This window comes from Podarcis vaucheri (assembly GCF_965113315.1).
Source record: "Podarcis vaucheri genome assembly, chromosome: Z".
NCBI lineage: Eukaryota > Metazoa > Chordata > Lepidosauria > Squamata > Lacertidae > Podarcis > Podarcis vaucheri.
In genome coordinates, this window is record NC_138758.1 from 18,460,150 (window position 1) to 18,486,963 (window position 26,814).

Genomic DNA, 26,814 nt, shown 5'->3' on the forward strand with positions numbered 1-26,814 from the left:
TTATTATTATTATTATTATTATTATTATTTTGTGCCCCACCATTTTCCCAGACCAGGACTTACACAAATTGAAACTATACAGATAAACTACAAAAAGTTAAAAGATGCTTATTGAAAAGTAATGAAACTCCGATAAAATTAAAACAATATAAAGAAGAGGTGTTGCCTGGGTAAAGCACTGAGGGTTGAATAGGCCCCTAGGGCAAATACCTCACCCTGATCTACTCAGAGACATCCTTGTACTAGAAACTGACTGGCACCCAAATAAAAAAAATATGCTGCCCTGTCAAGGCAATGAAAACAGTAAAAGTTTGGTATTCTTAGCACAAGCAAGGTGGGCACTAGATGGAATCAAATATTCCACCCCCACTGCACTTCCCATGCCTTTGCTTGCTCTGTGAAAGCACTTTCCCTCTCCCATTTGCAGGACAGGGGGGTCCTTTAGGTTTCTTTCAGGATATTCCAAAGGGGAGAAGGGGCGGAATGGGAAGAAAAGAGGAAACAGGTAGGAGATGGCATCAAGGATTAATGGGCCAGCAAATGGTCATCCGTAGACCTCACCTTACTCAGAGACTTTCAGTTGCCAACTCCTGTAAATACAGGGTATGGCAGGGGTTGCTAGCCTGGATCCCATGGGCACACATATGCCTGGAAAGGACTTCCCTGGTGCTTGGGATGTCCTTGCCCTTTGCTAAAATTAGGCTTGCTTGCTATAGCAAACTGAACAGACTGTGGTGTGTGCTTCATTGCGAGGGGTGTGGAGATGAGCATGTGGTGCCCACAACAGCTTCTCTGGTTTGCAACCATGCCCAGGGGTCAAAAAAGCTGGCGGCCTCTGATGTATAGATTGTCAGTGACCTCATGTTAAGATGAGTGCAAATGCAACAGCATCCTAAAGATTGGATTGTAGCCAATGCTAGTCCTACTCTAAGTAGACCTACTGAAATTCATAGGCAGGTCCAGGGCTTTTTTATTTAGCTGGAACTCAGTTCCAGCACCTCTCAAGTGGGCACCACTGCAATTCTAAGAGAACAATGGAGGCGTTCATGGTGAGTTCTGGCACCTCTTTTTCTAGAGAAACTGTACTGGGCTGGTCCATTGAAAACAGAATACAATTTAGTTGGAGAAAACACAGTGCTCACAGCAAGGTTTTAGGAGATACGTTGGCCCCTTTTCCTGCCAGAATGCTCCCAAGATGAACAACAGCAATCATATCACTAGGGATAAAAGAGGATGGCAGTGAAGAATTGCATGCAGATCCAAAAGAACAACATGCATTTCTGCTGCCCAAACCCAAAGCTGTTTCCTTTAAACCATGCTAGTGCCATGAAGAAAAGACCATGTTGTAGAGCTAGATTCCACAATGCAGTGACTGTGGGAACCACAACACCTTTGAAAGCCCTTACCAGGCCCCCAGTTCCTCCTTATCTTTTATTTTTCGGCAAGTTATTTTCATTTTGTTGTTTGCTTTTGCGGTTTGGGAAGCGGTTTCCTCCACCTTTTTTGTCTGTGTTTTACTTGGGGCTTGAGCAGGGAAGGTTGCAGTTGTTTCACCTGCCTAGGGCAGAAGTTCTGAGCCTCACCAGTCTTCACTTCTGCAAAATGGGTATTTTGTGCTGCCTATAACAGCTCTTCAGATTCCCAAATGTGCCCCCAGGCCCATAAAGATGGGGGACCTTTCTCCTAGTGGTGCTTCTGTAGGAAAGCCAACTACCTGTGTGCTACATAAGGGGCCGGCAGTCTAGATCCAAGACCAGGTGGTGCACATGAGGGGCATAAGATTTCACTTGCTCAATGTGCAGGATTTTAGTCCTCCACTGCTTCCCGTCCAAATCCTGAAGCAAAGTCCTGATCTGGATTGCTGTGGCCTCTGCCCACCTTTGCCACTCGCCCCTGGCTGAGAGAGCCAGGTCCTTCCTTCCTGCATCCTGTAGAATAGTGTGGTCTGCAAGGGTCACCTTGTCCTCTTGTATGCTGGACACCGCTTGCACTGGAAGCTGCTCGCGAGGTTGATCCTGATGTGGCTTGTGGTGCAGCCTAAGGGCATTCACTGGAAAGGATTCCACATTCTGGTGGATATGCAGGATCCCACCCACATCTTTCCGCAAAACCCGGCAGGCGATTGGCCATCCTGCCTCCGACGTGGGGATCAGTCCCAGATTCACCCTGTCAGCCGCATCCCACAGTTCCAGCTGCAAACAAGGAAAGAACATAGACAGTTGTGTTTTGCAAGTTTGAGATTTGTCCGCATCACCTACCCTGACTGGCAGCGGGTGTCACGCAGCTCAGGCAGGAGACTGGCCTTTTGTGCACTTTTCCTGAGATTGTTCTAACTGGAAATGCCAGGGATTGAACTGAGGACCTTTGGCGTACAAACCGCATAATCTATCACTGAATGGAAGAGGAAGAATGAGAGCAGGCATAACAGAAGGAAAATGTGAGGGGAGACTTTGTTTCTTTTTAAAAAACAAAAAAGTTTTTGAGATGCAGAGAAGAATGCAGAGAAGGCAGCAAAGGGAAGTCTGGGCTGCTCTAACAGGTAATATAGCAATTCTCACCAATCAGGCTCCAGGAGGGAAGCAGAATCAGCCAATCAGATGCGTAAATATCATTGTGTAAATAATGTATATAAAAGCCAGAGGTTTTGGGGAAAATTCAATCAATGTTTTACAAGCTGCAATAAAGAGCATGAAATCACTACAGAACTCTGAGTAGATTTCAGTTTCTTTGACCTTACCGCCATGGGTGACCCTGCTGGGAGTACAAGATTCCCAACGGCTTCGCTCACAAGGGTCTTAGGAATGTGCAAGCCCACTCTCCACGACAGGTGAGAGAACTGAGATAGATTGCACTAAGCCCTGGTCTCATTAGACAAAGCGTTCCACCAAAAAGGCTCTCGCTCTGGTTGAGGACAGCTGGATATGTTTTGGGCCAGGGACCACCAGTAGGTTGCTTCAGAGGGCGACAGGTGAGAAACTGAACTGCTGGACAATCAGAGACGAATAAAACTCTACTTCATGAATACAAACAGGTGGCAGAGATCAACCCCCATGTCAGGGCCAATGAAGTCAGAAGACCCTGAATCCTTTATGCACTTAATAAATTAGGCACCATTCAAATTACAATACTTTCCCATGGTGGCTTGTAACATTTAAAACTACATTAATTGGTTTTACACAACATAATCACCATCCTAGCAGCAGCAATTAACAAATTACAAATCAATACATCACAGCCAGCTACACCAGTGTTAGAATAAAAAAGAGGCTACTGTCTATTAGACACCCACATCTGGAGCAATGCAGAACACACAAACAAGGCTTTTTAAGGTTCCCTAAAAACTACCAAGGACAGCAAATTTCAAGGGGAGAGGGACACAGCTGAAAAGGCCCTGTTCCTTGGACCCAGCTGCCAGACTTCCATCCTGCTTGCTTTGCCCTGACAATTATTATTTTATAACCTGCTTATTTACTGTTTACTGATGTACACAAAAAAGCTTACATAACGAAATACAAAAGCAAAACCTTGTAATTAAGTAAAACCTTTTTTAAAAAGTAGAACCATTTAAAAAAGAAAAAGTAGATGGCACTCAACCATAAAAGCAGCGGCTGGAACCAGAGTAAAAGCAAAGTTCTGAAAAAAGTGTGCCTAAATAGAGTTTTCAGGAGAGGTTGTGATGGGAGGGAGGAGAGTGTGTCTTATCACTGTATTTGCAGGATTTATCAATGCTGCCATTTGTTGCCATCTGTCTGTCTCGAGAGACAATGGAGTGTGCCTCTCGAGGTGAAGTCAAACCACTGCATTAGCAGCACCAAAATGACCTCTCCAGGGCACACCCTGGGCAGTGTGTAGGGAGGTCCTGGGCTGCTCCCATAAGACCCCCCCCCCTCAGCCTCAGTGATACAGTCCAAAAGAAAGCAGAGCAATATGTTTGGCTGCAGGACTTGCCGGAAGGAGGCATACAAAGCACCATCCGACCATCTTAAGTAGCCATTGATAGCACAATCTCCCACAAACTTGTTTTAAAGGTATCCAAACTGGGAGTCATTCCTGCCTCCCATGAGAGCAAGCTCTCTAGTTTTAACTATGCACTGTGTGAAGAAAGACTTTCTTTTGTCTGCCGTTAATCTTCCAACATTCAGTTTCAGTGACCCTTCCATATTGTTGGATTACAGCTCCCATCAGCACGGGCAAATGTCAGAGGTGACGGGAGATGATAATTTATTCATTCTCTTTAGGTCATTTCTACCCCTCTTTGCTCACCTTCTGATTATCTCCCTGATGAACGAGGCACCGATCCTGCACACGGTTCAGTTGCAAATTCTTCTGCAGTGCTTCCACGGCATGCGGGTTCCACTCGCAGGCATGGACAAAGGCAGCACCAGCATGAATGAGGTACGGCAGGGTGAAGTAGCCAATCCCTGAAGACAAGGGGGAGAACAGCCACTCGTTATCTTACAGAACACCTTTAAAAGTGAGTTAGACAAATGATAGGGTGATATGGCTACTAGCTCCCCAACCAGAGTCAGTATGCCTCTGAATACAAGCCGCTGCGGTGCACAAGTAAGTGCTACTGCACTCGTCTCCTGTTGGTGGGCTTCCCAGAGGAACCTGCATGGCTTCAATGTAGAAAACAGGATGCTGGACTAATGAGCTCTGGATGTGATCCAGCAGGGCTCTCTTTAGAAGCCTTAGTTGGCAAAGCAATGGGTCAAATGTTTCTTGCTAGGGCTGGAGAATCATGCTGCCAGCCACAGCACAGGATGCGTGGGAAATGTAATTCAACTTTAGGAGGGCTAGACCCCTGGGAGAGGGAACCAAGAAAGACCACAGAGAAATCAAGTGAACTCAATTCATGTTACTTCTATACATGGCTCAAGACGCCCACCTGGCTTCAAGACCCATCTCTGGATGGCTAAACTATTTAGAAATAGGCTGTGCCCCAAATGGGGCTGCAGAAAGAGACAGCAGCCGCTTTGCTGCTCCCTCGTATCGCAGTATTTACCAGCGTAGAGGTCTACCACCACTTCCCCAGCACACTTCAGAGATGCTATTCGCAGCTTCTCGGTGATGTTTCCTGGAGACAGCATGCACTGTGTCACGTCAAACATGTACCTGTGGAGGCAACCGAATCAGAAGATGTCCCCGAGGAATCAAACTTGTACTTGTTAAGTACTTGTAGTTCTTAACCAACCCCTATTTAGGGTGGGAGGAAATTCAGAGCATACAAGGATTCTTTTCTAAATACTGTGCACGTATACAAACAAACAAGCTTATAGTGCAATGCCTACACGTCTACTCAAAAGTAAGCACTGGATGCAATGGGACTCATTCACAGATAAGTATATATAGGGCTGCAGCCTTATCTACCTTTTGCCCTGAGAAGTGAAACATTCACCATACCCCTAACCCACTCCAATCTTCACCCAATACCGCAGACCAGCTGAGTTTTCCAGAGCCCACTCAAAAATCTTACGACATGAAAATGACTGCAGACTTCAAATTTACCCTTTGCTTTTTTAGAATTCATTGGAAGAAATAGCTATCATATTTTTGACAGGCACATTTACTTCAGCATAAGATCAGGCCAAAACAGAGGGAAGGATGGGACTTCTGGGCCTCTCAGTTGAAAGATCAGCAACTTCTGGCTCCTCTCCTTGAATTCTTTCCATTCCATCTGGCCATTACTGTATAAGAATTCTGTAACTAAAAATAAGTTTGCTTTTTCCTCTTCCCTCCCACTCCCTTTTCTTTTTGTGTTGGATCTCTGAGATGTCAAGCCTGAGGGCTGGGTCTCATTGCTCACCCTTGTAAGCTGATCTGGCTAAAGACTGGAGTGAATGAACACTCCTTAAACACCTTAAACTTTCTAGGCTTAAGCTCTAGAACTGAAAGTGTCTTAATTAGACTCCATTTTTCAGTGAACTCAAAAAAAGAAGAGAAAATATTACACTGCACCTCTCCCTTACCGAATTCCATTCTCTACGTGTTCAACCCAGCCATCCTCCCCCAGCAACAGGGTCACTGTTGGGGATCGAAACAAATCTGACTGCACACGTCCGCGTTTTGCCACACGTTGGGCCCCGAGTGCACCAGCAACCACCTCCCAGAGCTCTTGTCCTGAAAGAGAACAGTTGTGATGGATTTGCTGAGAAAGGAAGCAGCTCAGAATGGTCTGGAACAATGCTTGTTTGTAATTTACCCAGCTCTCCCCATAGGGGTTCTCTGAAGCTCTCCTCACTGAACAGAACCAGATCCCCGTGCCGTTGCCAGGAGCGTGGTAGATCTCTCTCCAACTCTTTTGACCAGGCAACTCCATGGCTCAACATCAGGCTCTGCAACTCATCATACAGTTTCTGGATGGGAGGCCGGAATTGGGCCGCTTTTGAAGGAATGGGATTCTGCAAATGGGGTGCAAATGATTAGCCAGTTTCCTATTTCATACACATGCCACACACCACTTTAAATCCCTATACAAATCCATTGGCAGCAAGCACCACCTTTATGGTAAAAAGTCTAAAAATTTGTTTTGCAGATCAACACCTGGAAAATATTCATGAAATGATTCCCAAAGTATAATAACAGCATGTGGTCCCACCACTACCACACAGTCATACTGTGGCATCAGAGATCAACTGATGGCATCAAATAAATGAAGCAGGTAGGAAGTAGAGAAGAGGACAAGACAAAGGCAAGAAAAGAGGCAGGCAGGCAGGCAGGCTTGATAACAGTCATTGCCAAGTGTAGTGACAAACCCACAGGTCATGAAATAAAAGCAACCTGCCAACAAGAACTTGGCTCACCAGAATCCATGTTAAAGCACAGGTCTTCCCAGGCAGGATACTTTCCTTCAGCTGATGCAGGTGTTCTGCTGTGAGCTTTTGGCCCAACACAGGCAAGGCCATGGCACCATCAGGAAGTTTCTGCACACGGTAACTGCTGTCCAGGAAACCCTCTCTTTGCAAAAGTTTCCTGCAAAACCAACAATCTGATGAGCTCCCAGAGAAGACTATCGACTAAATCTACAGAAACTCTTTGCTATTGCTGCAGGGAAGAAGATCCAAGAGGGAGGGCAGGGAAAGCTCTTTGTCACCTCTGTCAGAAGTAGTATTGTGCCATGATTACCAAGGAGGGGGCAGCTAAGCTTCATGGCTGAGAAGATGAAAAACCTTCTGGCCTCTGAGATGCACTAGAAATGGCCAACCTGAGTATCCAAACAGCCTCTACGAGGCCTGTGTGCGTCACAACTGTGAACTGGGGAGAAAGGTATGTGCTGGAGAGGATGGAGAGAAAAGATGCTAGACTGCAGGGATGGGTAACATTTTCCAGACTGAGGATGACATTCCCTTATGAGCAACCTTCCAGAAGCCATATGACAATGGTGCATGGAGCCAGAAGCAACAAATGTGCCTTGTGCTGTAGGCCTCACAACACTCAGATGTTGCACACACATATCTCTTATCAAGAGGCATTGTTAAATTTCAAACATGTGTCCCAGCCAAATGAAAGCTAGGAAGGGTATGACCAGGGTGAATCTCAAGGGCTGAATAAGAAGGGCTGTGTTTAGTCCCTGGGCCTGAGGTTCCTCATTCGCATGCTAAAATTGTCTCTCTTGACTGGGATTTGGGGCGAGGGCAAATGCACCGGTGAAATGAACATATAACTAGGCAAATGCATAGTTCTCTGTATTTATTTGTACGCAAGTCTTTTTTCCTTTCTCTGCCAATCCCCCTTAGCAATGGCTAGGATCTCCAGCACTGGGTTGATATCTTCACTTTTGGCATTGCCTTTTTCAGACATAAGAGTAAAAGGTAACTCTCACTAAGAAAGCAAAGTGGTACCCTCAGAGAAATCAAGGCGTTGTGAGCTAAATAAGTCTGACTCTTTGCCACTGGTAATCCTAAACCACTGAGAAATAGGTCTGTTCATTTGTACAAAAGCCTCACTTCCTTCAACATAGCACCTCCAGTTTACTGATGACATGCATGATGAATGTACCTTTCTTGAGCATTTATTTCATTCCCCCCACCCCACCTCCTAACACCTGTCGCCATACCTGAATAGCTGAGCAAACTGTGGCTCAATAACAACAGCTGCAGTACCACAAGAACATGAATCTTCCGTGTTCATCTTATCGGGAATGGGGAGGGGTTCTGCCTAAAACAGAGTATTTATAAACAGCGAACATTATGGTGGTGTACAATAAAACAATTAAAACAGAACAATGCTGCACACTACAAAACAAATGACTAACACTGAATATGCATATACCACCCCCCCCCCGATGGATCTAGCTAGCATTCGCCGCAAAATAAAGTTTGCCCACATAACTCATCAGAAGACTCCTGGGGGGCTTAAATGCAACTCCTCTTTGCACGGACTGCACACAACAACACAACAAGCGCAACACAGGCAGTCAGCCCAGGGAGATACCTAATTATTCATTTTTTGCTTCCTTTGTTTCTGCAGAAGGGGATAGAAGGCTTCAGATTCTCAGCAGCAAACGCCACTTTTTGAAAGGTGGGCAACCCTCAGGAACTACGATCCTATCTATGTATTCGGACTTGGGAAAGATTCGGACCGGACTCGGATTTCTAAGGAAACACGCGCAGGAGCGAACTGTGCACTTCCTTCTATCCCTCCATACTCGTTGGTTGGTTACTATGGCCACCGCAGACGTGAGCCTATCTATCCCTGCAGACTCTTTGGCCGGTTGCTATGACCACCGCAGATAGGAGCCCGTCTATCCCTGCAGACTCGTTGGCCGGTTGCTATGGCAGCCGCAGACAGGAGCCCGTCTATCCCTCTGGATTCGTTGGCCAGTTGCTAAAGCTGCAGTATGGCAAAATGCCCGAAATTCTTTTAACACTGTACGTAGCGATACATACTGGAGAAATAACCCACCCATGCGTCTCCTCTCCTTACGTAGCCCTTTTGTTAATGAAACGGGGTATATCTACTGTTTTGTTTGTTTGTTTCTGGAGTGCATGCCTTCAGAAAACCTTTGGGTCTGAACTTATTCATGGACTCCATTCCCCATCCCCGCACAGCATGCACCACAAAATCACGGATCCACGGCTTCCTGGCCATTCCATGGCCCAAAAACGTGGTTCTGAAGCATGGATCCTCATGGATCCTCACGCTTTTTGCACTGAGCCGCCCCAAACTCACCATCAAATCACATATCATAGCCAGGGGCACAGCCTGCACCACAAAGAACTCGGATCCACGGCTTCCTGATCATACCATGGCCCAAAAACAATGTTTTGAAGCACAGATCCTCATGGATCCTCACGCTTTTTGCATTGAGCCACCCCAAACTCACCGTCAAATCACACATCATGTCCAGGGGCACAGCCTGCACCACAAAAAACTTGGATCCACGGCTTCCTGGCAACTCCATGGCCCCAAAACGTGGTTCTGAAGCACGGATCCTCATGGATCTTCACACTTTTTGCATTGGGCCAACCCAAATGCACCATCACATCACACATCGTAGCCAGGAGCACAGCCAGCACCACAAAAAACTCAGATCCACGGCTTCCTGGCCATACCGTCATCCAAAAATGTGGTTCTGAAGCACGGATCCTCATGGATCCTCAAGCTTTTTGCATTGGGCCAACCCAAAGTAACCGTCAAATCACACATCATGACGAGGGGCACAGCCTGCACTACAAAAAAACTCGGATCCATGGCTTCTGGGCAACTCCATGGCCCAAAAACGTGGTTTTGAAGCACGGATCCACATGGATCCTCATGCTTTTTGCATTGGGCCACCCCTATCTCACCATCAAATCACCTGGCAACTCCATGGCCCAAAAACGTGGTTCTGAAGCACAGATCTGTATGGATCCTCACGCTTTTTGCATTGCCCCCCCCAACTCACCGTCAAATCATACATCATAGCCAAGGGCACAGCCTGCACCACAAAAAACAAAAATGTCTTCATCGGCTTCCAGTGTTGGTGCATAAGTGCTTATAATAGTAGCCTGTTCGTTTTTTGTGAGCTTTATCCGAAGGGTTGAGAGTTACTCAATTCCAGTAGGAACTTCTGACAGGAGCTTCACAAGGTCGTTTTTCATAGCGAAGCCTACCCCATGTATTCAGTGTTCTTGTTCTGATAGACCTTTCCAGAATAATGTGAAGCCTCCTTTTTCTTCCTTCAGTTGTCCCTCGCCTGCTCTTCAAGAGTCTTAAAGCACTGCACTATCTATCAATGTTAAAACGTCGCAGCTCTCTTGCCATGATGGCAGTTCTGCATTTAGGACGTACGCTGTCTGTGTTATCTGACAAAGCCCATATATTCCATGTTCCAAAGTTCAACTGTATTTTATGACCCCTGGGTGGTGACCCCACTGGGCACGGTAATCCAGTCAGGGAAAAAGGGAGGCAGACTATGTTTAGGGCACCGTTTCAAGCCCCTCCCCCTTTTCGGGGCGAGCAGAGTGGATCCTAAAAAGGGCTGCTCAGTCACGGATACAGCTGCTGAGCTGCTCAACTGCCTCGTTCCTTGAGTCAGAATGACTGAATCTGTATCCACCACCCATGTGCTAGTTCATGACTAGGGGCTTCCAGATTTCACATTCCTGCCCCCATAACCATTTGCTGATCGCCATGGCAGTTTGGGGGATTAGGTTGGGTTTTTGGAAGACACCTGTGTGTGAATTTGTGTTATGTTTGTAGATCAGTGCACGCTGACCAACGCACAGTCTTTGCAGTAGGGCTCTGTTCTGATGGCATGAGTAGTCACGACGAACTGGTGGATCCTATCTGCTACAGCCTTCATCCGCCTTCACAGCCATTGTAACACACCGCTTGTTATCATCCACCTGTTCTGCCTTTGAGGACTTCTTGGATCATTCTTTGCCTAGCTCCTTCCCTGTTGTGTACTAAGCTTGGATCCTAAAACAATAGGCAAGTAGGATCCTAGAATGCAAGAACTGATTGGCTTGCAGGAAAAGACCAATCAGGCTCCAGGAGGGAAGCAGAATCAGCCAATCAGATGCGTAAATATTATTGTGTAAATAATGTATATAAAAGCCTGAGGTTTTGGGGAAAATTCAATCAATGTTTTACAAGCTGCAATAAAGAGCATGAAATCACTACAGAACTCTGAGTAGATTTCAGTTTCTTTGACCTTACTGTCGTGGGTGACCCTGCTGGGAGTACAAGATTCCCAACAGCTTCGCTCACAAGGGTCTTAGGAATGTGCAAGCCCACTCTCCACGACAGGTGAGAGAACTGAGATAGATTGCACTAAGCCCTGGTCTCAAGTGTTCCACCAAAAAGGCTCTCGCTCTGGTTGAGGACAGCTGGATATGTTTTGGGCCAAGGACCACCAGTAGGTTGCTGTTAGATGAGCGTCACACTCTTTGGGGGTTGTATTGGAAGATAATTCCCACAGATAAGATAGGTCACAGACTGTTTAGGGCTTTAAAGGTTAGCAGCAAAACATTGAACCTGATTTGATACTTCACCTGCAGCCAATCAAGCTGATGAACAACCAGCTGAATGTGGGCTCTCCACAAAGTCCAAGTAAGAACTCATGCATCTGCATTTTAGACCGTGTGGACTTTTGGAGCAGTCTCAAGGGTAGCCCTGCGTATCTATCTATCTATCTATCTATCTATCTATCTATCTATCTATCTATCACCTATCACATTTATACCCTACCCTCCCTGGTTCAGGCGTAGAGCAAGTTAGAATAGTCTAGTCTGCAGGTGACTGCTGCATGGATCACCACGGCTAGGTTGGAAAGGGACAGGTACGGTACCAATCGCCTAACCTGACATGGATTAAAAAATGCCAGTTTGGCTACATTTGTGACCAATGCCTCCATAGAGACAGAAGTGTCCAGGATCACACCGGGACTCCTGAAGGCGGCTACAGGTGACTATTGTGCCCCATGAAGGGCTGGGAGCTGGCAAACAGAACCGAAATTATTCCGGCCCAGCCATTGGACCCCCGTCTTTAATGGATTGAGATTCAGCCGACTCCGTTTCCTCCATCCCAGCACACCCACCTAAAAACTGACCAATATATCCAGGGTAGCATCTGGCCAGGGCCATGAAACAGTAGATCCATGATGCTTGCGGTCAGATCTGTGGTTATGTACAATATATTTGAATAAAGGGTAAATTTGGGGTTCCCCAATGCAAAAATAGTGACAATCCATGAGAATCCGTGCTTCAAAACCACGTTTTGGGGCCATGGAGTTGCCAGGAAGCCAGGAAGTTGTTTTTTTTGTGGTGCAGGCTGTGCAGCTGGACATGATGTGTTATTTGACAGTGAGTTTGGGGTGGCTCAATGCAAAAAGCGTGATGATCCATGAGGATCCGTGCTTCAGAACCACGTTTTGGGACCATGGTATGGCCGGGAAGCCATGGATCCAATTTTTTTGTGGTGCACACTGTGCCCCTGGCTATGATGTGTGATTTGACGGTGATTTAGGGGTGGCGCAATGCAAAAAGCGTGAGGATCCATGAGGATCCGTGCTTCAAAACCACGTTTTTGGGCCATGGTATGACCAGGAAGCCATGGATCCGAGTTTTAGGTGGTACAGGCTGTGCCCCTGGACACAATGTGCAAATTGACGGTGAGTTTGGGGTGGCGCAATCCAAAAAGCGTGAGGATCCATGAGGATCCGTGTTCAAAACCACATTTTCGGGCCACGGTGTCACCAGAAAGCCTTGGATCTGTGATTTTTTTGGTGCAGACTGTGTCCATGGCCATGATGTTTGATCTGATGGTGACTTTGGTGGGAAAATCATGAGGATCCGTGTTTTTAACCATATTTTTGTGCCACTGCGGCCCCACGAAACAGTGGGTGCGTGATTTTTTCGATGCTGCATATAGAGTAAGACATGGTCTACAGTATCAAGGTGGTTTTATTTAATTTGAATGAAAAAATCATATGAATTCATGAGGATCCGTTTAAAATCAGCTGGATCCGCCTTTTACCCTTTTCCCTCTAGGGGGATTGCTTGTTCTGTGTGTGATTTCTACAGCTACAGTGGTGCCTCGCAAGACGAAAAGAATCCGTTCTGTGATTCTCTTTGTCTAGCGGTTTTTTCGTCTTGCGAAGCAAGCCCATTGATGGATTAGCGGATTAGCGCTATTAGCGGCTTTTAGCGGCTTATCTGCTGATCGGATCAGCTGATAAGCGGCTTAGCGGCTTAGAAAAAGGGGGGAGGGAAAAAAACAGCAGGAACTCGCAAGACATTGTCGTCTTGCGAAGCAAGCCCATAGGAAATTCGTTTTGCGAAGCACCTCCAAAACGGAAAACTCTTTCGTCTAGCGAGTTTTCCGTCTTGCGAGGCATTCGTCTTGCGGGGCACCACTGTATAGAAGGCACCAGCAAGATGCAAGTGAGATGGTAATGTTTATGAGTACAGTGGTGCCTTGCAAGACGAAAAGAATCCGTTCTGTGATTCTCTTCGTCTAGCGGTTTTTTCGTCTTGCGAAGCAAGCCCATTGACGGATTAGCGGATTAGCACTATTAGCACTATTAGCGGCTTTTAGCGGCTTATCTGCTGATCGGATCAGCTGATAAGCGGCTTAGCGGCTTAGAAAAAGGGGGGAACCAGCAGGAACTCGCAAGACATTGTCGTCTTGCAAAGCAAGTCCATAGGAAATTCGTTTTGCGAAGCACTCCAAAACGGAAAACTCTTTCGTCTAGCGAGTTTTCCGTCTAGCGAGGCATTTGACTTGTGGGGCACCACTGTATAGGATTGCAGAGAAGGTGGTTTTAAAAAACCCCCAACAACACTCATACTGTATTAAGAATGTGTCAAAAGTGCTGTGCACACATAAATTGACAGGAAATAGGGCTGCCACACATCCAGAATTTCCTGACATGTGGGATAATGCAGGCAGTAGCAGTGCCCAGTCCGAAATTGGCAAATGTCTGAGAAAATCTGGATAAATGGTAGCCCATGTCAGCCGTGCTGTTTTTACAATTTTTCTAAAATTGGCTTTTTTATTTTTCCCAAAAAATTCAACAATTTTGGGCAAAACAAAAAAAAAGAAAGCTTTTCCCATATTTTCACTGTTTGAAATATGGCAACCCTACAGGAAAATGAAGCAGATAGCAAAAAAAAGTAAAAGAAATTGTTTAATAATTAAAATTACAATATATGGCGGATATTGCAGTATGTGATTTAGGAATATGAGTTCCAAGGAAAGGCAGGGAAGTCTTTCTTGGAACTAAGGGGGGTGCTGTCAGAGAAAAAGTACAGAAATTTTAAAATTGAAGTATGTGTGAGAAGGGCTAAACAAGTGAATGTTGTGTTTGCAAGAGAACTACAACAGAAGGACAGCAACAGGAGCTGTTGCTATAACTTTTGAGTACAAAGGATGGAGGGAAAGATAAGAAAGTTGCTATGTCTTGTGATTAAACCAGTAGAAGCTGGTCTATGGAAGTACTACCCTAAATGGGCACAACCGCTCCTTCGCTTCAAAGTGTATTATTATTTATAAAACGTGTATGCTACCCTTCATCTGAGGATCTTAGAGTGGTTCACATCATAAAAACACAAAATGAGAACACAAAATACACAATGAAACAAAACAAAGTATATAAATGTTTCATATTTTGGGTGCCACCCTTCAGCTACTTGCTGTTTGAGGTTGTGTCGCACTAGCCTTTCAACACCTAAATAAACATCCTGTTTGACTGACAATTGGAGTCAAGACTGAACCCACAGGGTATTGGGGGTGGAACCCAAATCTTTCTCCTACAACCTTTAAGTTGCTCTGGGACAAGGAAGCCTGCTTACCTTTTCTTTGTGTTTGATGGAACATGATATACCATATTTTTCCATCTATAAGACGCCCCCATGGATAAGACAGCCCCTATTTTTGCGGCAACAACCAATGGCCAGTCCACCCTCAGCACTATCCGTGTATAAGACGCCCCCTACTTTTTGACACTGAAAAATACAGTATTTCTTTGACTTCTCTCTGTTCCCAAGCCATCCTCTCAGACATAGTTGTCGGAGAAGCCATCAGGGACAGGGATCTTGAGCAGGGACAGGTGAAAGGGGACAATGTCCTTACCATCTTGGACACATATGAACTCTTGATGGAGCAATAGGACAAGTCATGAACGACACAGCAACCCTGGACAAAATCACTTTGTCTTCAGAGGGCTTAGTTTTCATATCCTTGGCTAGGCCCAGATGAGTGTGACCTGTCGGAGGGCCCCAGGGTTGTGGAGACTCTTTTCAGTCTTGCATGCTTCTACTTTTCTACTTTCTGTTTTCAACTCAGAGTCACTGTGACACGTTTTCAGCCTTTCCACAAGTTCTGCATTCTTCCCTGTAGCACAAAATCCCAACATCTTACCCTGTTGTGCCTTTTGGAAAACAACAACAGTAGGTTTACCAAAATTAATTATTTGGTGTGGATTATCATTAGTTCCTTGAGCTCATTCAGTTCTCCATGAGTACCCTTGTGACAGAAAAGGTTGACTGCAAACGGTTGACTGGCAACGGCATCTGATCGGCCAGAGTTCTAGGGGAGGGATATGATTGGTTTGGAGCAGTTTCAGGTTTGGAGAGGTTTCAGGTGGGAGAGAGGGTGAAGGGGTTCATTTTTCTTTCCTTTTTGTAGTATTTTTATTAAGTTTTCAACAAAAGTAACAAAAACAAAAAAGTGAAAAACAAACAGTAACAAATGCAATAACATCCATAAACGAAGAAAATTATACATAAAACCATATCATTTCCATAAAGTGGGATTCTCTGAATCCCATGACATCCCTCCCCACCCCCCATTTCTGGTTCCCTAAATTTCTTATCAGCTGCATATCATTTCTACTCCAAATTTTACTAACCTCAGATTTCCTATACTATTTCTAAAATAATAAGCACTCTTAAAATCCTGCCAATGTATTTATCTGTTTACAATACCTTTGCAAATACAGTGGTATCTCAGGTCCCTTTGTTACTATATGCGGATGACGCAGTCATTCTTTCCTTTTCGAGAGTAGGTCTCAGGAGGGCCTTAAAATTTTTTGGATCATATTGTAACACAAATTCCCTTACAATTAATTATGGAAAATCTAAGATCCTAGTTTTCTCAAAGAGCCGGAAACTCCACAATTGGAGAATTGATGGGAGAGTCATCGAACAAGTTTATAGATTCCAATACTTGGGAGTTTGGTTACAACATAACCTTAGATGGAAGGCCCATGTAGCTTATGTTACAAACAGAGCCAAAGAAGAAGAAGAAGAGTTTGGATTTGATATCCCGCTTTATCACTACCCGAAGGAGTCTCAAAGCGGCTAACATTCTCCTTTCCCTTCCTCCCCCACAACAAACACTCTGTGAGGTGAGTGGGGCTGAGAGACTTCAGAGAAGTGTGACTGGCCCAAGGTCACCCAGCAGCTGCATGTGGAGGAGCGGAGACGCGAACCCGGTTCCCCAGATTACGAGTCTATTGCTCTTAACCTCTACACCAAACTGGCTCTCTCCTTGGCGATCTTGCAATTCTTCTTCACCGATGGAGCCCTCCACATCCCATCGGCGTTGAAAGTGTTCAAGGCCAAGGTGATCCCGACAATTGCTTATGCCATCTCAGCTTGGGTGACTTCTGTCAACCTATCTGACCTAGAGGTTATTCAAAATCAGTTTTTAAGAGGGATATTGAAACTGCCCAACTGTGTAAGTAATACAGCGTTACGCATGGAACTTAATATTGTATCCCTGGAAAACGCCCTGTGGAAGCACATACCCTGTCACTGGTTATCTCTATGGCACAATCTCCCAAACTTGTATTTGATACAATGTATGTGGAGAGATGATTTCCAGAGCCCATGGGTAAAAAATTTACAACTGAAAATTACGGCAATGGGAATCTCCCCATCTAAATTACTAGAGCAGGACATAGTTCCAGCTAAAAGAACAGTAACCTGTAAACTAGAGGAGATGGACTTGCAGCAGAAAATGGTGTTGGGCAATGGTACCTGCTCACCTCAAAACCTTGGTTTATTACCCCTCTTAAGGATCTCAAATTATTTGAATTCCTTAACTTCTTCGGCTCATAGATATGCCTTTATAAAGGCAAGATTCAACACCTTCCCATCGAACGTGCTGAGAAATAGATTTTCCAATGGACAGATATCGCTCTTATGTGATTGTAATTGTGGGGCACTGGAATCGTTGCACCACATAATCCTTGATTGTGCTTTTCACTCATCGGCCAGGAGCAAGTTTCTTGATCCATATCTAAAGGGAATTGCCGATGATTCGAATGAAGCCAAACTGAGATATCTATTAAATGATGAAGACCCCCTAAGATCACTCACGGTTGCCAGATTTCTGATCAGCGTCCTATCCCTAAAGAAGAAAAATGGACTCCTGTGCGGCTCGGATAACCCTTTTAAACCATGATCTATGTTTTAGGATGTAACTAGGTGATATCACCACTGATGTCTTTTATTAATTTATGAGCAGAGGGCGATGTTTATGTTGCAAATTTATTGTAATGTATGGTGTTGGTCTTTTGCTTATTTTGCTTTGGTTCTTGTCTGTTTTTTTGTAAGTTTTTGGCTGTTTTAATTTGGAGGTTTAAGTATATATATGTTGGTGGGAAACTGTCGTGTGACGGGCCAATGGCCATAATAAATATCAATACAATACAATAGTGGTACCTCGGGTTAAGTACTTAATTCGTTCTGGAGATCCGTACTTAACCTGAAACTGTTCTTAACCTGAAGCAACACTTTAATTAATGGGGCCTCCTCCTGCCGCCACACCACCGGAGCCCGATTTCTGTTCTCATCCTGAAGCAAAGTTCTTAACCTGAAGCACTTTTTCTGGGTTAGCGGAGTCTGTAACCTGAAGCATATGTAACCCGAGGTACCACTGTACATAATAAACATTTCCCATTCTTTTTTAAATTTCTTGTTATCTTGATTTCTGAACTTTCCAGTTAATTTTGCCATTTCAGCATAGTCCATTAACTTGGTTTGCCAGTCTTCTTCGGTTGGGACTGCTTATTCTTTCCATTTTGGGGCTAACAGTATTCAGGCAGCCGTCATAGCATACAGTGGTACCTCGGGTTATATACTAGCCAGGTGAGGAAGGGGTGCCCACTCATTCGCCCTCCAGCACGGAGCAGCTTCCTTTGTCAGACTAGCAACCATGCTTAGGTGGTACTTGGGACCCTTGCCTGGCTAATTCAACAAATCTCTCTCATCACCAATGATAAATATATAGACAGAGAACCTACCCATGTGATGAAGACACAAAAACCTAGCACATACAGGATGTAAAAGAATGAAAGTTTACTACTCCTCTCTCTGCCCTGTTTTCTCTCCCCATTTCTCTTCTCCAACCTTATACTGTCTGCAATATTAATGTTTCACATAAAATATAACTGACCTGTAGAAAGGACTTTATTATCTGAAAACAAAGATTATGTATGTATTTTTGTAACCCAGGAAAAACCTTTAATAAAAATATTTTTAAAACAGTTTTTTTAAAAAAACAAATGGAATTCTTCATTAGATTTTAATGCTTGTAGACTAACCTCCCCAAGCTCACAACAATGTGTTTTGTGTACTATTCTGAAAAGCATCTCAAAGCTTGCCCAGACCAGTTTGTACAGTACTAGTCAGCCAGGAAAATTGTCCAGTGCAATGGAGTCTGAGGTCTTGGGCCACATTCTTCTCTCCAAGAGCTCTGCAGGGCACCTGACTTGCAGACACAACAATCAATGCCTTTCTGTTATCTTGGTGCTTAGAATGAAAACAGAGAGGAAAATGTGTTGCCCTGTTAAGAAAGATATGGCTGGCATGTGTATCTAGGATACAAGAAAGTTTAAGTTAATAAAGGGTTTTAAAATCATGTAATTTGGATTTCTCTGTATAAAGCTTGGGTAAAATGCAATTCTTAATTGTATTTCACTATTAATATACTTAAGGGACGCAGGTGGCACTGTGGGTTAAACCACAGAGCCTAGGACTTGCCAATCAGAAGGTCGGCGGTTTGAATTCCCGCGACGGGGTGAGCTCCCGTTGCTCGGTCCCAGCTCCTGCCAACCTAGCAGTTCGAAAGCACGTCAAGTGCAAGTATATAAATAGGTACCGCTCCTGCGGGAAGGTAAACAGCGTTTCCGTGCGCTGCTCTTGTTCGTCAGAAGCGGCTTAGTCATGCTAGCCACATGACCCGGAAGTTGTACGCTGGCTCCCTCGGCCGATAAAGCGAGATGAGCGCTGCAACCCCAGAGTCGGTCATGACTGGACCTAATGGTCAGGGGTCCCTTTATCTTTACCTAAAATACAAGGATTTGCTAGAACCCAAGACACTGTGGTGGCTGTCTCCCTTGGATGCCATCTCTGTAAAGAAAAGAAAAATATGGAAAAGAACTATACATATAAGCAAACTATAAAAGAAGAACATAACCAATTAAAATTGAATTTTATTGAAGAAATTAGACAACACTGCATCAATTGGCTATAATATCACCAATCAAATGATGTATTTAAATTAGATTAAAAGGTGGGTTTTGAAAAAGAAGAATCTAAATTACAAAAAGAGTTATTACAAAATACAAGGAAATTATTATCAAAAATATATGATTTGTTGTTGGATTGGGAATTAAAGGATACCATATTTTTTTTCCCCATAGGACACACTTTTCCCCCTCCAAAAATGAAGGGGAAATCTGTGTGCGTCCTATGGGGCAAATACAGGCTTTCGCTGAAGCTTGGAGAGCGAGAGGGGTCGGTGCGCACTGACCCCTCGCTCTCCAGGCTTCAGGAAGCTATCAGCAAGCCTGGGGAGCCCGCGGGAGTTCCCGCAGGGGCGCCCTGAAGCAGAGTGCCCCTCGCACCGGGCAGACATCCGCAGCCTGGGGAGCCCTGCGGGAGTGCCCGCAGGGCTCCCTAGGCCGCGGACAGCAGCCTGCTGCACGGGGCGCCCTGAAGCAGAGCGCCCCGCGCTTCGGGCAGACATCAGCCAGCCCTGCAAGCTCGGGGGACAGCGGGGAGGCGCAGTGCCGCCATCCCGCTGTTCCCCGACCTGTTTTTTTTTTGGGGGGGAATAAAGGAAATTTCCCCCCCTTTATTTCCCCCCCAAAAAACTAGGTGCATCCTATGTGACGGAGCGTCCTATGGGATGAAAAATATGGTAAGTAAAAGAGGTGATGGTAAAGTGGACCCAAGATGTTGGACACCCCATCCAGATGAATGGGAAAAACTGTGGGAAAAAGATATAAGATTCACAGCCTGTTGCACAATAAGAGAAAATCTCATGAAGATGATGTACAGGTGTACATGACCCCAGGTAAATTAGCTAAAATCTACAAATTAAAAACCAATACTTGCTGGAGATGCAAGATAGGGGAAGGTACGATGTGGTGGGGATGTGAGAAGATCAAAATGTTTTGGAATATGGTGTATGATGAACTTAAAAAGATGTTCAAACTAACGTTTGAGAAAAAATCGGAAGCATTTTTATTAGTTATTTTAACAATTAACATCCCCAATGACAAGAAAAAGGTGTTCCTTTATGCCACTGCTGCCGCCAGAACTAAGAACTTGAAAGGGGAAATAGTTCCATCAAAGGTAGAATGGCAAAAGTATGTGGTATGTGAGTTCATAGAATTGGTTAAAATGACAGCAGCTATTAGACAACAATCAAACCAGAAACTTAGAAAAGAATGGGAAAGTGTAGAATATATGATAAAACATTGTTCCAAAGTAAAACCTCTGATATGTATTAAGTTTCACAAAGCTAAAATTCAGATAGGAAAGCTATTTATTTTATGTAAGAGTGAAAACATGGTTTACAACACAATAGAAAATGACATGCAAGTAGAGGATGCTGTTGTGAGGTGGTGGGAAGCCATGGGTGTAGTAAAGTTAATAAAGATGTAACAGACTATATATTGGATGCAAGCGAAATGTGTAATTGTTTGTTGGGGAAAAAACCCTCAATAAAAATCAGTTAAAAAGAAAGAACGAAAGCCAAGATTGTATCTCATGGTAGTCCTACTCAGAGTAGACCCATTGAAATTTATGACAGGACTAATTGAAAGCCAGTGTACTGTTGTGGCTGGGACTAAGGAGATCCAGGTTCAAATTCAGCCATGAAGCTCCCTGGGTTAACTTGGACCACTTGCTATCTCTTGTCCTAAACTGCCTCACAAGTGGTGTTGTGCAAGTAAAATGGGGCTGGGTGGGTGGGAGAAAACCATGAACATTTTGGAGGTAGGACAGGATATCAACTTGAATGCAAATAAAATAAGCAATAGTTTCCTGGGCAGTGTTTCTTCTGGACATGCCTGTATCTTGGAACATCCATAGCCAGGTGATGCTCTTTACATTCCTCCTTTCCCCCAATTTTGTCACCCAGAGCAACTGGAAGGCACCAGAGTAGCTTAATTGTTTAGTAACGATGTATTGAAGAAAAAAAGTTAGGTGGAATAAAAGCAAAGCCAAGGAAATCCTTGAAAGGGAGTGAAGAAGCTGTGTTGCAGATAACAGAACATTTGGAGATAACAGGAGCTGGAAATGCAGCCAATCATGTTTCGTTGCGTCTTTTTCGTTGAGGCTGCTCACATTGCAGGATAATTGCAGTTGATTCATTACCTCAGTATTATTAACCTCCAGTAAGGGAACCTAACATTTCTCAAGAGTTTTCGGTGGAGAAGGCAGGATACTGGAGCACTGGTGAGCGTTGGCAAGATTCGAGACTTGGAACGGGGAACTAGGCTGGCCGCAACCAAGGTAGAGAGATGCAGTTAAAATCTCAAAGGCAGGAGTCCTCAAACTTTTTAAACGTTCCATTTTAGCCAGGCTTTTGGCTGATTGTTTGACATCTTATGCCCTTTTTAAATGTGGTTCTTTTTTGTGGGGGGGTGGGGGTGGGGAGATGTTATTGGGTTGTTGTTTTTATTTTGATTATATATATATATATATGTGGTGATTTTGGATTTAAATTTTGTTCTGTGAACTGCCCTGAGACCTCAGAGTACAGGGTGGTATATAAAGTCTAATAATAATAATAATGACTCAGTGGCATTCATTTTGTGAAGAAACTAAAGTGTAGAACGATTATAATATGCAGTAAGAATGGGAACTTTGGGGAAACCATGGAGGGGAAGTCCTAGGTTGATTGATTGAATGTTAAATGTTCAACTAATATTTATTACTTACAATAAATAATGAGGGGGGTACTGTAGCTTTATGAGAGAGGGATGGAGGTTGTTGGGCTTATTGGGGAGATACGTGTTTGCAGAATAGCATTGAGCGGTTCTCCTGTGTGTTGCTGAGTAAGGTGTCGGAAGTGATCCACCTGGGGGCTGGTTTCCCATGTTTGCATGCTGCACTCTTCAAAAAGGTTTCCTGCAGGTTGAACACTAGCATATCGGGAAGACATTGCTAGGCTGTGTAAGCCTTTCTCTTGGTGTTACCAATTTCTGAATAGGGTTATTGTGTGTTTATTCTCAAAAAACTTTTTGCGGAAGTTTTTTGTATTACAAAACAAATAGCTCAACAGTGAATGGTACATCCGTTGTCTCCACTTTCATTTCATAGTCTTTTTCACTGTTTGTTTACAGTTGGTGCGAGAGACCTTTGTCATAGACATCTTTCAGTTGGGGAAGAGATGGGGTTATTGCTCTGTTGCCTTTTATTAGTGTAGGGGTTTGTGTCAGCATCATGTGGGGAGTTCTTTTGTTTATGTATGTATTTATTTATTTTTATTGATAATGCAAGAGATTAAGGGGTTGAGCTTGGCTGGTTGTATTCAGGTGATTGCAGTGTGGCTTGTTTGTATGTGTGGGTGGCGGTGAAGGGTGGGGGGTAGGTTGTTGGGTCAGGTTAGCCATATTGAGTTGTTTGCTGTTGGGGGACATTAATGGAGGGGTTTTATGATTACTGTATTTGTGGGTTTGGGGATACGAAATAACAGTCATGTGAAACACACACCACCCCTTTGCAGCCTGACTTAGCACAGCGTGTGTTGCTTCTCAGGCTTGGGCTGCCATTCGCCCGGATTTTCCTGGACATGACTGGGATTTAAAAGGTGGAATTGATGGGCAAAGGATTTCGGACATAACATTCAGATGGCTGATTGGGAAAGGTTATGCAAAACAGACCTGAAATTCGCAGCATGTTGCACGCTGAAAGAAAATTATATGAAAATGATGTTCTGGTGGTATCTGACTCCTAGTAAGTTAGCAAAAATGTATAGAACAAGTACAAATCAAATATCTGCTGGAAACGTAAAGAAAAAGTAGGTACCTTTTATCACATGTGCTGGACGTGTAAGGTAATAAAAGTTTTCTGGGAGATGATATATGATGAAATGAAAAAAAAATGTCTAAAAGAACCTTTGATAAAAAAAACCAAAAGCTTTCTTATTAGAAATCATAGGTACAATACTGACATCACAAAGGAGCAGAAAAGTCTCTTTATGTACAGAACACACCAGCTTGGGTGTTACTAGCTTGGAGGTGGAAGGAAGACAAAGTCCCTATCAGAGAGGAATAGTAAGCTAAGCAGATGGACAATGCTGAAATGGCAAAGCTGACTGTAAAATTCAGGAACCAATAGGGGAAAAAACTTTTTTTAAAAGAATGAGGAAAAATTATAACATATCTAGGAGACCACTGCAAGCAGATGGAAACATTAGCAGGATTTTAATCTCACTTGTAAAGTAACAGATACCATGGATAATTTGGATTGACATAAAATAAAGACTATGCAATAATAGGCAGTTGTAAATGTTGATAATAGGACCCATGGAGGGGGGGGGGTTCATGAGATTCAGAGTAATCTCTACATATGGATATTCATTTGGAATGTTATAATTTTATATTTGTAAAATCAAATAAAAATAGTTTCAAAAATATATATAACAAAGGCGGAATTGACATCCAGGGGGAATTTCCAAAAGGCGGCACTTTGTCCTGGATCTTAGGCAAGTAAGTCCATCAAAAAATTTTGTGGTTTTTTTTTGGCATTTTTGTAAACGGTGGTTTTCTTAAGAAAGACTCAACATTTTGGGTGTCTTCCTTAAAAAACACCTCAACATCTTTCAGGGTGTCCTGGTTTTTCCAGAGGCGATGCACTTTAACTGGAATAGTGCCGTGCCATCAGTCTTGAGACTGTCTCTCCGTAGATTTTCACTTTCTCTACCTTTTGCCTTCCTGACAGTGACCATGCCAGATACACAGGAATCCGACCAAATCCACCCAATGGAAGCTAGCACAGTATCCGCTCCAGGCCTTCCCGTATATTACCCAAATCTTCCATTTGGGGCGTCTATGCAACGGTCAGCCTTTGGAAGGTAGGCAGAATGAGCTGGAACTGGTAGAACTGGTGTTAAGAAGGAATAATTGTATGTTCTCAGTAGGCTTAGAATGCTTGCAGAATTTCTAAAAATTCTGGTAGGAAGTAGCAGTAGCTCTTCCTCCTCACCTCCCCCACCCTTTCATTGTTGTAGCTGCAGGGGGTGAAGTGACAGCTTTGTTTTAATTAAGGTATATGTGCAAACATTTATGAGGCCTGGTTCTCTGTGTTTAATGGGCCATCAGACTTGCAAAGCAGGGAGGGCTTCATACGCTCTCCTGATGCCAGGGCTTAGGCTTAAGCAGGTGTTAGAGGGGAGCCAGTTGTGGTGCCAGAGGGTCAGAGCCAAAGGACACATTGAAGCACACCAGAGCCAAGAGCAATTGTTGTTGCTTAGGCAAAGCCCCTAACCCAAAGAGGGAGCCGTTTTCTAGCCCATCCTGTCTGGGAAGAGCCAACGGCCAGCTAGGGTGTGAATCATAGAATCATAGAATCATAGAACTGTAGAGTTGGAAGGGACCCTGGGGATCATCTAGTCCAACCCCCTGCAGTGCAGGAATATGCAGCTGGTCCATACAGGGATCGAACCTGCAACCTTGGTGTTATCAGCACCATGGTCTAACCAACTGAGCTATCCAGTGCCATTCCAGAGCCTCTGTTGTACTTTGCCACAGTTCAGTATCTTTCCGGGCAAATGAGAGTTCTGGAGACTCAACACATGGCCACGGGCACAGAGCTGTGGGTTCCCAGTTCATGGCAGTTATTTCTGTCCTTGCTGCCTGAAAGCAGTAGAAGCCATGCAGTGATTGGCCACCTTGTTTGTTGTCTGAAAGAACTGAATCTGTATTCTGATGTCTTCTTCCCCCACCCCCCTTACCTGCAGGTATAATCTTTGGGAAATGATCCAGCAGATTCGTTTTTTGGGCCCCCAAGTGCCCCGGGTGCCTGATCGTCAAATACGTAGACCACGAATGAGAGGCGGAATGGTAAGACAGCAGATGCCTTTGATGGGACAGCCCCGCGAAATGCAAGGTGGAGTGATGGGAGAGCCACGAGAGCCCTTGATCAATTTCCGAGGTGAGAGGTTTCAGGTTTAAATGAGAAAGGACATTGATTTAAGTGGTATATATCACAGCACAATAAATTAAAATGGAAAGATATCCATAAGGAAAAGGATAACTCTTATTCCTATTGTTATCTGTTGCAATGTCTTAGCAGAGCAGCAAATTCTCTGGAAGTCAAATGATATAGTCACCTCAAAAGCTATAACATGGGACAGGATGGAAATATTCTTCTTAATAATTGGATCTAAAAGAAATAGATACCTGTTCAGAAGTGCCAAATTATAAAGTCTTGACAAATAAGAGACATAAAATGACAATTCTGATTGAGTTGCCTCTTGGAGATGAGGCCTTGTGAGATCTTAGGCAATGATTATTATGTTCCTTAAACATGATGCAATGTGGGGGGGGGGGCGTGGACCTTATGGGAGGACAAAGGGATCCAAACCATTCCCTCTGTGCCCTTGGCTCAGTCCCTGTCCCCTTTCTTTGGCAGTTGAGGCTGCCCTCACAATCAGCACCACATATTGTGCTTCCAGGGGTGTGCGAGGCAATGCGTCTCTGCACTCTGACACATATTGCCTTGAGCCCCCTTCTGTCTGAAACACATAAAGCTTCATTCAAAGCTTCTCTATGCATGTATGGCATGGGTTCCTTGCATGGTCATGGGCAAGTAACTCCCACTTTTGCTTCTCCATCTATCAAATGTGCTGCTTTTGTGTGTGTGATGGTCTTTAATGCAGGTAGAGGAGGAAGGGAGCCCCCTAGAGGTCCACAGCGCAGAGGCATGGGACGTCGAGGCATGGGACGTCAAGGCATGGGACGTCAAGGCATGGGACATCAAGGCATGGGACATGGAGGCATGGAAGCTCCAGGGATAGCACCTAGAGGCATGGCGCCTCCTCAGGGCATCGAACCCCAGAGAAGGAGGGAACCCAAGCGCAAGAAGTCCAAAGACAAGAAAAATCAAGGCGTGGAGCCCAGAGAGAGGGAAGAGGAAGATAGGGAGCCCCCTAGAGGCGTGAAGCGCAGACGCAGGAGATCTCAAGAAAGAGAACCCCCAAGTAATAGTGCCTGAAGGCATGGAGCCTCCTAACGGCATCTAACGTCCCAGAGGCAGCAAAGCCAGGTGCAAGAATACCCGAGGCAAGAAAAATTAAGGCATGGAGCTCATGATTTAGGTGTTTCTCAACAGCAGATCAGTGTGATGGGAGCCTAATCCATCTTGTTAATAGAATGCTCTGTTCTTTCGTTCTGAAAAATGTCTAACCAAATGGCGTGTTGAAGACAGCATAGAAAATGGCTTCTACACCAATCCTATGTCTGAACCAGAGCAGTACTGAGGGGAAGAGGGCTCATTTCCTCTTCTTCCTCCCCTTGTTTATCTTACTTCTCCCGTCATTTTGTTTACTTCCTTGAGTTTCAATTAAAAGTTCGGTTTAGCAAAA

The 26,814-nt window shown here is 44.5% G+C and overlaps 2 protein-coding genes across 7 annotated transcripts; one reads left to right on the top strand and one right to left on the bottom strand.

The window, feature by feature from the left end:
• On the bottom strand, positions 1 to 10,430 carry TRMT12 (tRNA methyltransferase 12 homolog). 2 transcript variants are annotated; one of them, XM_082208609.1, is made up of 8 exons: positions 9,887 to 10,430; positions 8,057 to 8,157; positions 6,804 to 6,972; positions 6,203 to 6,401; positions 5,970 to 6,120; positions 5,006 to 5,115; positions 4,264 to 4,421; positions 1 to 2,192 (listed from the first exon to the last, which is right to left on the bottom strand). In XM_082208609.1, exons 1-8 carry the CDS (start codon positions 9,968 to 9,970, stop codon positions 1,722 to 1,724), a joined length of 1,443 nt encoding a protein of 480 aa, XP_082064735.1. In that variant the 5' UTR covers positions 9,971 to 10,430; the 3' UTR covers positions 1 to 1,721. The 2 variants fall into 2 exon arrangements, with proteins under 2 accessions (XP_082064735.1, XP_082064736.1); XM_082208610.1 differs by lacking the exon at positions 9,887 to 10,430 and adding an exon at positions 8,434 to 8,627 and having other exon boundaries at positions 32 to 2,192.
• LOC309524181 (uncharacterized protein) lies at positions 8,763 to 26,814 on the top strand. Of its 5 annotated transcripts, none has more exons than XM_082208621.1 (4): positions 8,763 to 8,870; positions 24,171 to 24,303; positions 25,189 to 25,382; positions 26,110 to 26,814. In XM_082208621.1, the coding sequence occupies exons 2-4, from the start codon at positions 24,176 to 24,178 to the stop codon at positions 26,442 to 26,444; spliced, it is 657 nt and encodes a 218-aa protein (XP_082064747.1). In that variant the 5' UTR covers positions 8,763 to 8,870; positions 24,171 to 24,175; the 3' UTR covers positions 26,445 to 26,814. The 5 variants fall into 5 exon arrangements, with proteins under 5 accessions (XP_082064747.1, XP_082064749.1, XP_082064750.1 ...); XM_082208623.1 differs by lacking the exon at positions 8,763 to 8,870 and adding an exon at positions 11,671 to 11,889; XM_082208624.1 differs by lacking the exon at positions 8,763 to 8,870 and adding an exon at positions 15,010 to 15,034.